The sequence below is a fragment of the Microcaecilia unicolor genome, chromosome 7, assembly GCF_901765095.1.
Source record: "Microcaecilia unicolor chromosome 7, aMicUni1.1, whole genome shotgun sequence".
NCBI classification, from domain to species: domain Eukaryota; kingdom Metazoa; phylum Chordata; class Amphibia; order Gymnophiona; family Siphonopidae; genus Microcaecilia; species Microcaecilia unicolor.
In genome coordinates, this window is record NC_044037.1 from 127,667,742 (window position 1) to 127,684,246 (window position 16,505).

Consider the following 16,505-nt stretch of genomic DNA (forward strand, 5'->3'; position numbering starts at 1 on the left):
GGATGAAACGACTTCCCTATGAGGAAAGGCTAAAGCGGCCAGGGTTCTTCAGCTTGTAGAAAAGTCGGCTGAGGGGAGATATGATAGAGGTCTATAAAATAATGAGTGGAGTGGAACGGGTGGACATGAATCACTTGTTTACTCTTTCCAAAAATACTAGGACTTGGCAGCACGCAATGAAGCTACAAAATAGTAAATTTAAAACAAATCGGAGAAAATACTTCGTCACTGAACATGTAATTAAACTCTGGAATTTATTGCCAGAGAATATAGTAAAAGCAGTTAGCCTAGTGGGGTTTAAGAAAGGTTTGGATAGCTTCCTAAAAAAGAAGTCCATAAGCCAAGATGGACTTGGGGAAAATCCATGGCTTATTTCTAGGATAATCAGCATAAAATGTACTGTTTTGGGATCATGCCCGGTACTTGTAACTTGGATTGACCACTGTTGTAAACAGAATTCTAAGCTTGATGGACCTTTGGTCTGTCCCAGTATGGCAACACTTATGTTCTTATGCTGATATTCAAATGTGGTATATATCATTCAGTGTAAAAAAGTGTGATGAAGGGTGCTATGTCAACATTTGCTAATTTCTGATCTGAAGAAGGCTTACCTTCGAAAGCTAATCAAAAACTGTATTTTAGTCCAATAAAAAAGTATCATCTTATTTTCTATGTTATATTTTATTTCTGTTTGTTACCAAGTGGACTAACACAGCTACCACCTCATGTTACTTTGAGATAGAAGTAAGATTCTTTGTAATTTGAAATTGAGGTGGGGATTGAGGGGATATGGTGTGGATCTTCCAATCACCCTCATGAAATGCTTTGTTCTGGGAGGGAAGGAGGAACTCCTAGGCATTATGGCACCTCCCCTTGCGTGGTTTCCTCTGGTGTAGGAAGGGAGGGAGATCCCAGAGACTGGTGGGCCAGCACTGCATGAGATTAGTTTTTCATTTACAGGGAGGAGAGTGATTTGTAGAATCCTACGAAATGCTGTTAGCCACCCAGATCCTCCATGCCATGGGACTGTTGGTACCCTGTCCAACTGTTTATTTTAGTTGGTATCAAAGGATCTTTAGTAAAGAATTTTGGCATTAGCTGGCAAACTACAGCCAGGTAACCTATCTGAACTGAATTTAGCCAGTCAAAATTTGACCAAGTAGATTTATAAGAACATTCAGCTGGAAACCTAGCCAGTTAGATTCAACTTATTATTTACCTAAAGATAACTTATCAATCTTTCTGTGGCTCCGATCCCATTCATGCAGCCACAGAAAGCACGTAACCTCCCAGAGGTGCAGACCAATGACATCTCATGAAGGGCCCACCAAATTTCACAACCTCAAACATGGGTTTTGGGGTCATGACCCACAGTTTGGGAAGCCCTGTGCTAAAGTTGGCTGGTAAACAAATCTTTGAATATTGATATCTTCGTGTTTATGGGATTGGAGGCTGTTGATTGTACAATATTAAGGAGAAGTGTTCCTGAGGTACTGGGTGCTTATTGTGTAACGTTTATCGGGAGAGCAATATTTTATGGGGCATTAATTGCTACTATAGCTTGTGTTTGTCAGGAATATTCTTCAGTGATTTGATAAGTGTGGGAAGGAATTTTACCTAACAAGAGGTGTTGGCATATGACCTCTTTTGACTACTGTTTTTTTTTTTTTACTGGTTATTCAATTTTTTTCTCTTTTTTTTTTTAAACTTGCACTTTTTTAAAAATTCCATTATCATAACACTGTGAACCAGATTGAGATCTCATTGATTTTTAGGTTTGATGTGGGGTAATGTAAAAAGAAAACATGATCATAGTCAGATTTTTTTTCTTCTAATAGAAGAAAACTACCTGTCTTCATGTCACCACTTTGACGTTCAATAAATGAATTTGTTATGTACATGCTAGCCCACTATCTTTTTTCAAAGCAGGGCTCCTAAAATTGTCCCCTCCACCATTTTCAAATGCAGGCTGTTAATTTGGGGTGGTTTTTTTAGCAGAAATTTTTAGATAGTTTTAAGTTAGGCTGCTAAATTTAGGCCTGCTATAAATTTGTGAGTCTAATTTAGGTGCTTAGTACTGCAGATCAGAGCACCTAAGTTTTTTTTCCCTCTGCCCTAAATTACTCTATTTCCATCCACTTTTAGGATCTAAATTTAGAAGTCCAGGGAAACTTTGAGCATATATATGTCTTCAGCCCTAGTAAATTTTCAAAGGGTCCAATTTAGGAGACTATTTTCAAAGGAGCATAAAACCCTTTGAATGTTGGCATTTTTGTGTTTTTGCATGCCAGGCTTATCAATTTAAGTAATCTTTCATAGTTATTCTATTATATTTAAGTACTTTGCATTTGGAATATTTAGGGAAGTGCAGGATTTGGATATCCAGGACCTAAAGGACAAAAGGGAGAACATGGTGCTCAGGGACCTACAGGTCCTGCTGGTCCCCCAGGATTACCTGCTGCTGTTCTGCACCGTGAAGATGGTTCCTTAGTAAAGGAGATAGCTGGACCACAAGGACCACCAGGCCCTCCTGGTCTTCCTGGAAATCCAGGTGTTCCAGGCAAAGATGGAGAATCGGTGAGTAAAATCTTTATTCCTCAAACTCTAAAATGTTATTTGGGAATTAAAAAGTTTGGCACATGATTTGGGGAAAAGAAGTGAATAGGAATAAAGTAGAATTAAGATGATAGGACTTGAAGGGGGACAGATCAGAGCAGAATAGAAGGGTCAGGATCAATAGGACCTAACACCAAAAGAATTAAACTACTTGATATGGAACTGAAAGAGCATTGGGCATTGGAGGTAAGGCTAGAAGGCATTAGAATGTCAGTTAAGACTGTTAGGTGTTAGAATGTTTGAAGCAGGATAGATCAAATTGGCTGTCCCTGTGTAAGTTCTTCTATCTGCTCCTTGTGATTTAAGAACTGAACTTGTTTGAGATTCACTGTCCAGCTTTAGAAATTGGATAAAGACAAGGAAGGTTTGCGGCTGCCCTGAAACATCTCCTATTTTGACATCTATTCCATAGATACATTTGTTCATTGAGCTGTTCTAATCCAGATAGGCCTCTCCATGCTTCAGCTCAATTATCTGTTGATGCACCTTTCTTGCTTCAACATTCTTTCTTTATAGCTGTCAGTTTTTAAGTGTTTGAGGTATGTTTTTACACACTCAAAACAAGTGCATTTTTTGTAGAAAAAAAGGTGCCAGTACTCATTATGGGCGGGGTCACCATATATGACTCCACCCATATTATAGCCACACCCACATTGGTCACACACCGTATACCAGCCATGGCGCATATAAAGAGACATCATTGAAAATATACTAGAATAAGAAAAAAAATAATGTGATTTTTTTTTCATTATAAATAATTTCTGTAAGCTGTTACAGCTCCAGTATACCCAGTGCAAAATAAGACAACAGATGTAAATTCTCAAATTGGACATATTCTAAACACTAAAATGAAAATAAAATGATTTTTTCTACCTTTGTTGTCTGGTGACTTTGTTTTTCTATCCATTTTGGTCCCAGTCTCTGATTCTGCTGCTCTCTATCTGTTCTCTTAACTCCATTTCCAGAGCTTCCTTTCCATTTATTTCTTTACTTTCCTCCTTTCTTCTTCATTTCTTGCCCTACATCCATAAGTAAAAGCTGGGTCCCCCTCCATGGAATTGACTGGAGATGGTATAACGTGGATCCAACTTTTGCCTATTTTCTCCATCCATGTGCAATTTTTCTGCTCTCTTCTCTTTCCCTCATCTCCATCCATGTGCATCTTCTTCTTTTTTCTTTCCTCCCCTCCATCCATGTCCAGCACTTCTCCTCTCTCCTCCCCTCCATCCATGTCCAGTACTTCTCCTTTTTCTTCCCTCCCCTGTATCCATATAAATCAATAATTCTCTCTCCCCTCTCCTCCATCCAAGTCCAGCATTTCTCCTCTATATTCTGCTCTCCTCTCCATCCATTTCCATCATTTCTCCTCTTTCCCCTGCCCTTCCTTTCCCTCCATGTGCATCCCCTTCCTGTCTTCCCTCCCCTCCATCCATGTCCAGCATGTCTCCTCTCTCCCCTGCTCTCCCGTCCAATGTCTAGCGATTCTCCTCTATCCCCTGTCCTCCCCTGCCATCCATGTCCAGCGATTCTCCTCTCCCCAGCCCTCCCCTCCCATCCATGTCAAGTATGTCTCCTCTCTCCCCTGCCTTCCCCTCTCATCCATGTGCAGCGATTCTCCTCTGCCCCCTGTCTTCCCCTGCCATCCATGTCCAGCGATTCTCCTCTCCCCTGCCCTCCCCTCCCATCCATGTCCAGCGATTCTCCTCTCTCCCCAGCCCTCCCCTCCCATCCATGTCCAGCAATTCTCTCTTCCTTGCCCTCTCCTCCTATCCATGTCCAGCAGTTCTCTCTTCCCTTCCCTCCCCTCCCATCCATGTCCAGCAAACCTCTCTCTCCCTTTCCCTCCCCTCTCATCCATGTCCAGTGATTCTCCTCTGCTTCCTGTCCTCCCCTGCCATCCATGTCCAGCGATTCTCCTCTCCCCTGGCCTTCCCTCCCATCCATGTCCAGCGATTCTCCTCTCTCCCCTGCCCTCCCCTCTCATTCATGTCCAGCGATTCTCCTCTGCCCCTGTCCTCCCCTCCCCTCCTATCCATGTCCAGCAGACCTCTCTCTCCCTTTCCCTCCTCTCTCCTCTCATCCATGTCCAGCGATTCTCCTCTCCCCTGTCCTCCCCTCCCATCCATGTCCAGCGATTCTCCTCTCTCCCCTGCCCTCCCCTCCCATCTATGTCCAGCAATTCTCTCTTCCCTCCCCTGCCATCCATGTCCAGCATGTCTCCTCTCACCCCTGACCTCCCCTCTCATCCATGTGTAGCAATTCTTCTCTGCCTCCTGTCCTCCCCTGCCATCCGTGTCCAGCGATTCTCCTCTCCCCTGCCCTCCCCTCCCATCCATGTCCAGCGATTCTCCTCTCCCCTGCCCTCCCCTCCCATCCATGTCCAGCAATTCTCTCTTCCGTGCCATCCCCTCCCATCCATGTCCAGCAATTCTCTCTTCGCTGCCATCCCCTCCCATCCATGTACAGCATGTCTCCTCTCTCCTCTGCCCTCCCCTCAAATCCATGTCCAGCGATTCTCCTTTCTCCCCTGCCCTCCATGTCCAGGAATTTGTTCAAACCCCAGCCCACCCCCCCCCCCCCCGCCCTCCCTCAGCTCCCCGACTTTCCTTGAAATCTTTAATTTACCCGAAGTCACGGCGAACTGGCTGTAAAAACAGCAGGTAAGCAGGCAGGCTTGCCTCCTCGTTACTTCCCTTCCCTCTCAGCACGTCCCCAGAAAGGAAATTACATCAGAGGAAGGCGGGACGCGCTGAGAGATAAGGGAAGCGACGAGGAGGCAAGCCTGCCTGCCAGCTGTTTTTACTGCTAGTTCGCCGCGACTTTGGGTAAATTAAAGATTTCAAAGGAAAGTCGGGGAGCTGAGGGAGGGATGGTGGGGGGGGGGGAGCACGGGTGCATGAATGAAAGGAGCGGGCAGGTGAGCCGGACCTCACAAAAAAGGTACTGGTACTCCGTACCGGCGCGTACTGGCACAAAAAAGGACTGCTCGAAACTGAAATGGAGTCTTCCTTTCAGACTGCACAAATTGATCTTTAAAAGACTGACTAGCATAGCACAACTGTGCTTAATTACTTCAATTATGGTATCCATTTGTTCTTGCCTATACCTTATTTTATACCTTGTGTACGTATCCTGTTTATTAACAAACGTAGTTTATCACATATATTTAGCATGTTATATCTCATTGAGCTCTTATGTTGGAAAAGCAAATAGTAAATGAAGATATGTAATATTCCTAAATCACGAGATTGACTGGATGGGCCACATTGATCTTTATCTACTACTAGTAAAAAAGCCCCGTTTCTGATGCAAATGAAACGGGGGCTAGCAAGGTTTTCTTCAGAGTGTGCATGTGGGAGTGTCCCTGCCCTCTGCCCTCTCTCCCTCCCCCTCCCCCCTCCCCCCTTGGAGTCCAGTCCTTCAGTTAAGTTTCCTGCTGTACTGTGTTTGTGTTACAGAGAGAGTGAGGGCGTCTCTCTCCCCTCCCCCCTCTGAGTCCTTCACTGTTACAGAGAGAGGGATTTCGTGCTGTGCTGTTTTCCTTCACTCATGGGGAAACCGGATATCTATGGCGCTTCACACTTCCGGCTGGAGGCTTCATAGAACGTTGGGGTTGCCTTTTATATATATAGATAATTTTACTAAATTACTGGATATGTATATAATTATAGCCCAATTACAGGATTTTGCCACCAGAGGACAGCCTTAACCTTTCTATAATGATTTTGCACACCTTGGTTTAAAATTAGTGATCTGTAATAATGCCAGTGCTGTATGATCATACACACCAAAAATTACAGAAAGTTACAGTAGCTATGTTTAAGAATGTTATTTTTTTGTAACAGGTTTTAGATTTGAATACTTCTCATAATTCACCTGCAGTATGGTTTTGGTATATTCAGGTACAGTAGGTGTTTCCATGCCCATGAGGGCTTATAGACTTTTGTAGCTGGAGCAATGTGTGAGTGAGTGAGTGAGGGGAGGGGAAGGAGGGGAGTTTGTGTTGCTTTTTTATTTTTGTTACATTTGTACCCCGCGCTTTCCCACTCATAGCAGGTTCAATGCGGCTTACATATTATATACAGGTACTTATTTGTACCTGGGGCAATGGAGGCTTAAGTGACTCAGAGATATTACCTGTCTATGGAAAGACAAAGCAGGACAGCTTCAATATGTGGCTCAAAATGATGAACATAATGTGGTTTTAGATACATTACTGGTTGGGGCAATTTATGGAAAAACAAGACTATATTGTAATGGTGGCCTATATCTTTCTGTGGCATGAAGAAACATTCTAACTGAGAAGTTCAGGCAGTATGTTGCCAAGTGTTTTAAACTAGACAGTATCACGTGGAAGTCACCCCTAGCAAAAACATGGTGACAATGGTAAAAGTAGCGGACACCCTCTCATTAATCGCTCATCTGCTACAATGTAAAGGAGAAAACCAGGCACAAGGCTAATCAGAATATAAGCAAGATTATTATTATTATTTATAGCATTTATTTTATTTTATTTTTGTTACATTTGTACCCCGCGCTTTCCCACTCATGGCAGGCTCAATGCGGCAGGCAATGGAGGGTTAAGTGACTTGCCCAGAGTCACAAGGAGCTGCCTATGCCGGGAATCGAACTCAGTTCCCCAGGACCAAAGTCCACCACCCTAACCACTAGGCCACTCCTCCACTCTTTCCCGCTCGATAGCAGGTTCAGTGCGGCTTACAAGGTATGGTACAAAGTATCACAGAGATAATACAAAGTATGGTACAAAGTATCAAGAAGATAACCCAGTTATAGAGAGTAGGACAATAGGAAGAGATGTGGGAGAGAGGATTGGAGTATGGATAGTGTTAGTGGTGTGGATTAGGTTCAAGAATTAAGTTGGGTTGTTTGGGTATGCTTGTTTGAAGAGGTAACTTTTCAGCAGGTTTCGAAAGGGTTAGATGTTCATTGGTTGTTCGGATGTGTCGAGGTATTGCGTTCCAGAGTTTGCTGCCTATAACGGAGAAGTTGGATGCGTGGTAGGTTTTGTATTTGAGGCCTTTGCAATTGGGAAGATGGAGATTGAGATATGTTCGAGAAGATTTGGACCCATTCCTGGCTGGTAGATCAATCAAGTCGGTCATGTAGCTTGGAGATTCGCCATGAAGGATCTTGCGGATCATTGTGTTGGCTTATGCATTCCTTGATAGGGAGCCAGTGAAGTTTTTTACGTAGTGGTGTTGCACTTTCGAATCGTGATTTGCCAAAAATGAGTCTGGCTTCTGTGTTTTGGGCGGTTTGGAGATTTTTCATGATTTGGGCTTTGCAACCAATGAAGATGCTGTTGCAGTAGTCGGCATGGGTGAGTACTGTGGATTGTACTAGATAGCTGGAAAGCAATGAATATGACACTTGCAGTCGAAGTAACAAAATTCCCTATCTGTGAGCTCTAATGTTTTGAGGACTTAAATATTATCACCTATTAATAGCGATATGGTTTAATGATTCACATGAATGGGATACGGTCATATCAGGCTATGATTTTCTTCAGAGGAATAGAGATGACCAAAAAGAGGAAGAGAAGCACTTTTGTCGAGAACATCAAAGTGACTGAAATGCAGGGGGTATGGGTTAAGGAGGAAGCACTGTGGACAGTCCTGGAAAGAAATGATGGCATGTAAATTCACACAGTGTTGTCTATAGACCTCCATCTCAAATAAAGAACTAGACAGAAATCTGATCTTAGGTATCCAAAAGCTGAGAAGAAAGGAGAAGTTCTGTTGCTAGCAGATTTCAGCCTTCTGGGTGTGGACTGGAGTACCCCATATGTAGATTCAGAAAGAAGTTGGGAGATCATGTTTCCTTTTAAGGAGCTCTAAACAAGCAAAAAGAAGAGGCAACATTGGATCTAGTTTCAAATTTATTTTAAATTTGCTATACCACCCAGTTAGCAAACTTTCTGAGAGGTTTTACAATGTGCACTAAAATGACATAGAAAATAAAAGAAACTGCAATATCAGCAGCAAGAATGAGGGAGCAAGAAGCAGACAAGAGTTATGTTGCAGAAATTCAGCAACCTTCCTTTTAGTGACTTGAAAGACGGTGGAACAAAGAACTGGGGAGCATGTATAAATTATATTACAAATGCGTCCCGAAACAGAAATGTTTTAAGGTCAGTCTTGAATATCCTCAAGCTGCTTTCTAGTCTTAGACTAGAGGAAAGTGTGTTCCATAGTGTGTAATTCCAGTAACCTTAAAGATATGAGTCTATTGTATCTAAACAGATGTGCCTAAAAGAGGGGATCAACAGACAGTTGTGTTGAGAGGAACATATTGTTTTAAAGTGCGAGTATGGGATAAATGAGATAGGTATAGCAGTTCACCTGAGTGGTGTACCTTATGTGCCAACCAAAGAATTTTAAATGTTATTTATTCTGTGTTGCATGGGTAACCAGTGTTATTCTCGCAACAAAGGAGTGACACAGTCAAATTTCCTTGACCCTGTAAGAAGTCTTATGACCATTTTTTGGACAATCTGTAATTTGTGGATGTCAGAACTTCTGAGGCCATTCAAAAGAGAATTGCAGTAATCCAGTCAGCTTCAGATTCTGACTGAAGAGGCAGTGGGTATGGCATAGCCTAACAATTGAAGAGGAGTAAAAAGTGTTGGGCATCTTTCCAAGAGACAATCATCGTTCTGAATTTCTCTGAGTTTAATTGCAATTTATGACGCTTTAACCAGCTAACAATTTTATCAGATTTGTTATTTGAGTAGTAAACAGAGGGAATTTGGCAGGGGTTAAGATAGTCATGGCTCTCTGAGCTCCACTGTTCCTCCTTGGATTAACTGTCTCCGGCAACCTAAAGAGCCCCATTTCACCTCCTGGAGCAGCTGGCAATAAGTCCCTCATATGTGCCCTACTGAGTCCCAAGCTCACCTCATCCGTGGGATAGTTGGATGCTGCGGACCCAACCTCGTGGCTGGCCAAGCTGAACTGGAAGTGACGGTGAGGCAATGTCTGGGCAGTGGGAGTGAGGATTTCCCTTGAGTGCTGGGATGGAATGGAGCGTGGCAAAATGAGGTGGCAAAACACTGAAGCACTGACGAGGTGAAGCAGCGCACAGCAGAGCCAGCAGCATATACATCTATAATCCTGATGAGTGGCCTTTAGCTCCTGTAGTTTCACCAGGGCTGCATGAGATCAGGACCTAGAGGAAGTGTGGCACCACAGGCCCTTTGAGTGCTGGGATGGAGCGGAGCGTGGCACAGTGAGGTGGCGGAACACGGAGCCACTGATGGGGTGGAGCAGTGCACAGCAGAGCCAGCAGCATATATAGTGCTGATCCAGGTGAGTGACCTTGAGCTCCTGCAGCAGCACTGGGGCTGCATGAGATCGGGACCTGGAGGAAGAGTGGTGCCAAAGCCCATCCCCCCAAGAGCCAAGTGACCCACTGCTAGATCTGATCACACAGTGTGGACAAAGGAATCGAGGCAGCTCCCCTTTCTGATATGAGAAGAACTGGGTAGTAAAAGGTCAGAGTGGCAAATAATTTAAAACAGACATACAAAGGTAGGGGGATACAATCATATACACAACTAAAAAAAAATCATAATACAAAATTAAAAAAATAAATAAATAAAGGAAAAAATAAAAACACAAACACAGGAGGCAAAGTAAGATGCATGGACAATATACCCACACATATACTATACCTTACCACCAAATACTGCCTCCACAAAACGAGCCTAAAAGCAAAAAATACTATCAATTACTATTAAACAAAACACCAGGCAACATAGGACCAAGAAAACCACCAACGTGCACACAAGAGTTCCACATAGGAATCGGATCTCATCGACATCACCACAAAATAAACAAACACATCTATGAGCAAACCAAAAAATGACCAATATGGGATCACAATAGCCAACCAAAAGCACCATGGCCTCAATCAAAATCATAATACTTCTACTCCTCGCAATTAGCACCCACTCATTTCTACACAGGGACGAGAAGACAATCCTTATAATCACACATACCAGAAGGAAACTGGAAAACACATAGAAGATGAGACAGTACACATGAAACATAGCCCATCTAACTTCACCAGAAGAAACAACCCTTCAGAGAATCACTGTAATAGGGGAAACAGGAGATACCGGAACAAACACAAAGACTACACCCAAAGACTACTGACTAAGATAATATTGGAACCCTTACGAGAGGAAAGCTATTTTCCCATCCCCATAGGATACATTAATGCACATTCGGTAATAAACAAGACAGAAATTGTTAAAGACTGGATTGAAGATGAAAAACTAGGACTAATCTTTATTACGGAAGCGTGGCTGTGTTCCAAAGAGGACCCAATACTAAATGAGTTATGTCCCCAGGATACAAAATACTACATCATACCAGAGATAAGAAAAGGGGTGGAGGAATAGCACTAGTATACAAATCTTTTTTCAAAACAGAAATGATTTCAGAACTTATAGCTCCACGCCTAGAAATAACTGCTCTCAAAATAACAAATGAATCACTTACGGGCGATCTCTGCATTATCCTAATCTACATACCACCAGGCAATTGGCAGGAGTCCGAACAGGACTTCATGGACTTTATCTCAAATACATGCATGACATTTTCCAATACAATACTCATAGGGGACATCAACCTATACTTGGACGACAGGGAAGATGAAAACCCCAAAGAATGCAGTGCAATACTAAAAATATGGGATTTCACTCATCAACAGTAACCAAGACTCATGAAAAAGGACATGCACTTGACTTATTAGCCTACAGAGAGGAGACATGCTGGACATGGAGGGGAGGGCAGGGGAGCGAGGAGAATCACTGGACATGGATGGGAGGGGAGGGCAGGGGGCAGAGGTGAATCACTGGACATGGATGAGAGGGGAGGGCAGGTGAGAGAGAGACATGCTGGACATGGATGGGAGGGGAGGGCAGGGAAGAGAGAATTGCTGGACATGGATAGGAGGGGAGGACAGGGGAGAGAGGAGAATCGTTGGACATGGATGAGAGGGGAGGGAAGGGGAGAGAGGAGAATCGCTGGACATGGATGGCAGGGGAGGACAGGATAGAGGTGAATCGCTGGACATGGGAGGGGAGGGCAGGGGAGAGAGGAGACATGCTGGACATGGAGGGAAGGGAAGCCAGGAAGGAGATGTACATGAATGGGAGGGGAGGGCAGGGGAGAGAGGAGAAATGCTGGAAATGGATAGAGAGGAGAGCAGGAGATAGAGGAGAATTGCTGGACATGGACGGATGGAGGAGTTGGCGGGGAGAGAGGAGAAATGCTGGACTTGGATGGAGGAGAGGGGGGAGAGAATCGGATACAGGGGAGGGAAGAGAGAAATGCTGGACATGGATGGAGGGGAGGAGAGAGGAGAAGTGCTGGACATGGATGGAGGGGAGGAAAGGAAAAAGAAGAAGATGCACATGGATGGAGATGAGGGAAAGGGAAGAGAGGAGAAAAACTGCACATGGATGGAGAAAATAGGCAAAAGCTGGAACCACGTTATACCTCCTCCAGTCAATTCCACAGAGGAGGACACAGCTTTTACTTATGGATGTAGGGCAAGAAATGAAGAAGGAAGGAGGAAAGTAAGGAAATAAATGGAAAGGAAGCCCTGGAAACTGAGTTAAGAGAACAGATAGAGAGCAGCAGAATCAGAGACTGGGACCAATATGGATAGAAAAAACAAAGTCACCAGACAACAAAGGTAGAAAAAAATCGTTTTATTTTCATTTTAGTATTTGGAATATGTCCAATTTGAGAATGTACATTTGTTGTCTTATTTTGCACTGGGTATACTGGAGCTGTAACAGCTTACAGAAATTATTTATAATGAAAACAAATCACGTTATTTTTTTCTCCTATACTAGTATAATATTTTCAGTGATGTCTGTTTATACGTGCCAAGGCTGGTATAAGGGGTATGGCTAATGTGGGTGTGCCTATAAAAGGGGTGGAGTCATATATGGTGACCCGCCCATAATGAGTACAGACACCTTTTTTTCTACAGAAAAAGCACTGCTTATAACGCTACTAGCCAACTTTAAAAGAGAGATCAACATATTCAGTAAAATCTTACTGCTACAATTAGACCTATCTAGCACCTTTGACATGGTCGATCACATGATCCTGAGAAGAATTATGGATAAAATTGGTATTGGTAGAGAAGTACTAAAATGATCAAAGGATTCTTGACTTACAGATCCTACCAAGTAAAAATGTGCACCTTACGCACCCTCCCGTGGATGGCAGAGTACGCAGTCCCGCTAGGATCACTGATCTCCCCTATACTCTTCAACATGATCATGACCCCACTAGCCAACACACTAGCAAAGAATGGCTTCAATCCTTTCATCTACACGGATATTGTATCGATCTATATCCCTTTTGACTAGGACACAAATGAAATCAAAACCAAAATAAACCAAGGAGTGAATATTCTAGAATCCTGGGCATCTGCATTCAAATTAAAAATTAAATAGAGAAAAAACTCAATTCCTAATCCTCACATCCACCTACCTCAAGGACACTTTCTCTAGCTTTATTCTAAATGGGTTTACCCACCCAATGTCTGACAGCTTGAAAGTACTGGCCCTTAAAGACTGAGACAACAGGAGTATTTTATTAATAAAGGACCCGACACGGGCCGTGTTTCGGCATTAAGCAACGCCTGCCTCAGGGGTCTGACAATAAAACATATAAAGACATATAAATCATCTGCTAAAATGTATCAAATTGAAAAACATACATTTAATAAAACAATGTGATACTAAAAACATTTATAAAATAGATTATAAAACATAATATAGAATATCATAGGAAGGCATCACTATAGGTTGCATATATATATATATATATATATATATATATATATATATATATATATATATATTATGTCTGTCTATAGAGTGTCATAGTGACTTTATCTAGACAGTCTACAATAGGGAGAACACTTTTGTGTATAAAAATCATATAATGACAAATCATAAAATCTATATGGAAAAGATACATGTATATCAGAACACATTCAATAATAAACATTCATGTGTAAATACAAAAAAATGATAATAAATATGCTTTTTGGATGTGTCCACTTTTGTGTATAAAATTCACATGATAAATCATAAAATCTATATAGAATTACGGATATAAATAATGAAGAAATGGTGAGTAAAACGTTCTTTCTGATGGAAAATTACAAATAATAATAATAACAAAATAAAGAATAATAAATGATTCAGTTTACTGGGAATAAAGTCTCAGTGTGTATGAATACACACTGAGACTTTATTCCCAGTAAACTCAATCATTTATTTATTATTCTTTAATTTGTTATTATTATTATTTATTATTTTTTATTTGTAATTTTCCATCAGTAAGAACCTTTTCAAACTTAATAATTGTCATTCAAACAATCACCTTGGAAACATTAATATTGTATCATATTGTTTTATTAAATGTATGTTTTTCAATTTGATACATTTTTACAGATGATTTATATGTTTTTATATGTTTAATTGTCAGACCCCTGAGGCAGGCGTTGCTTAACGCCGAAACACGGCCCGTGTCGGGTCCTTTATTAATAAAATACTCCTGTTGTCTCAGTCTTGAAGGCCCAGTGTTGCTTTTTTTTGTCTGTGTAATTTTTATGTATGCTGGTTACCCTCTCTGTTTGGCTTGTACCTACCAGTGAAAACACGAATAACTTTCAAGCTTTGTACACTAGCATACAGAATTATTTTTGGTCTAGCCCCTGGTTACATGGCAGATCTTCTAACCCTACCACTACACAACATCAACAAGAATCAAGGAACTACCTAACGCTCCACTTTCCCAATTGCAAATGTCTACGCTACTTATCAGCTCACAAGTCAAGCTTTACATATATATGTATGCAAAACTGGAACACACTCCCAAAGACCTTAAGAAATATAAACAACTACCTGATTTTCCGTAAACAGCTACCGCTTTAAAAAAATTCTTCTATGAAGAATCTGGGGATCATGTGGAGGGGCATAATTGAACGGGGCGCCCAAGTTTTCCTGAGGGTGTCCTCGCAGAATGTCCCTGTGAAGGGGCGGGGAAACCCGTATTATCGAAACAAGATGGGCGGCTATCTTTCGTTTTGATAATACAGTCGGGGACGCCCAAATCTCAACATTTAGGTCGACCTTAGAGATGGTCGACATAAATGTTGAGATGGTCGACCTTAGAGATGGTCATCCCCGGTTTTCGGCGATAATGGAAACCGAGAACGCCCATCTCAAAAACGACCAAATCCAACTCATTTGTTCGTGGGAGGAGCCAGCATTCATAGTGCACTGGTCCCCCTGACATGCCAGGACACCAACCGAGCACCCTAGGGGGCCCTGCAGTTGATTAATTGATGCACTAACTGAACGGAAAAAGCCCTTCCCTTACCGATCCCTTAGCGATTCGGAAAGGAACGGGCATGCATGAAGAAAATCGCATGCAAATGAGCTGCTCGCTGTTAGCTCATTTGCACAGGATTTCCTTCCTAAGGAGGGGAAGCCAGTACAGAGCAGCCAAGCGTTATGCGTGGCAGTTCTGCGCATGCCAAAGGCAGCTTCATACATGCAGACAAGCTGCATGTATAATACCTGTCTACAACCTTAAAAAAAAACACAAGTCCAGGTGAAAACGTCCAAGTTCTCATCAGGGACGTCTTTTTTTTTTTTTTTTTAATATGGGTGAAGGATGTCCAAGTGTTAGGCACCTTCGCTATGCCTCCGACACCCCCTTTATTTATTTATTTGTCTTTTGGATCACAAGTAGCAGCAGTGGGATTTGAACCGGCCACCTCTGGATTGTATGACTAGTGCGCTAACTACTAGGCCACTCCTCCACTCCACTTCTCCCTTGAAATTTGGCCATCCCTGTGGGGGGGGGGCAGTTCAGGACATCCAAAATGTTTGAAAGAAGGACGTCCACGCCTTCAATGTGCCTCCGCTGATACACACACACCTCCCCCCCCCCCCCCCCCCCCAGGGACCTGCATACTGCTGCAATAGACCTGAGTATGATATTTGAGGCTGGCAAAAACAGTTTTTTAAGTTGTTTTTTTCAGGGTGGGAGGGGGTTAGTCACCACTGGGGGACTCAGGCGAGGTCATCTGGTCAGTTTGGGCACCATTTTGAATCTTGGTGATAAGAAAAAATGGACCAAGTAAAGTCGACCAAGTGCTTGTCAGGGACACCCTTCTTTTTTCCATTATCGCTCGAGGACGCCCATCTGTTAGACACACCCCAGTCCCGCCTTCGCTACGCCTCCAACACTCCCCCGGGAACTTTGGTCGTCCCCGCGACAGGAAGCAGTTGGGGACGCCCAAAATCGGCTTTCGATTATGCCGATTTGGGCGACCCTGAGAGAAGGATGCCCATCTCCCGATTTGTGTCAAAAGATGGGCGCCCTTCTCTTTCGAAAATAAGCCTACAAATCAGACACATCAACCAGAATGTAACCTGCTAATCTGACTCTCACTACTAACACAAACTCTCTTTCCCTCTAACAATCTTTATCGTTAATAATCATTTTGCATCTCTACCTCATCAACAGATAATTTCATTGAATGTAACAATTCTGTTTGACTGTAAGCCACATTGAATCAATGTAAATTGGAAAATGTGGGATATGAATGCCAAAATAAAGAATGGATATAGCGCATGAGCTTTCACAGTTAAGGGTGCTGAGTATCTGGATATCATCTGCATAGACAAAAGCAACCAGATTTCGGGTCTGAATGAGTTCTAAAAGTGGTGAAATAAATATGTTGAAAAGAATAGGAGCCAACACAGACGCTTGAGGTGCACCACAATGAGAAGGGTATTTGCCTGAATGATTGTCTTGCCA

At 42.6% G+C, this 16,505-nt stretch overlaps 1 protein-coding gene across 1 annotated transcript in view; it reads left to right on the top strand.

Moving 5' to 3' along the window:
* The window catches only part of COL18A1 (collagen type XVIII alpha 1 chain), a 782,170-nt gene that overhangs the window by 271,099 nt on the left and 494,566 nt on the right, over positions 1-16,505 (top strand). Inside the window, exon 8 of the mRNA XM_030210084.1 lies at positions 2,362-2,577. Coding sequence (XP_030065944.1) covers positions 2,362-2,577 — 216 coding nt within the window. The remainder of the gene's footprint in view (positions 1-2,361; positions 2,578-16,505) is intronic.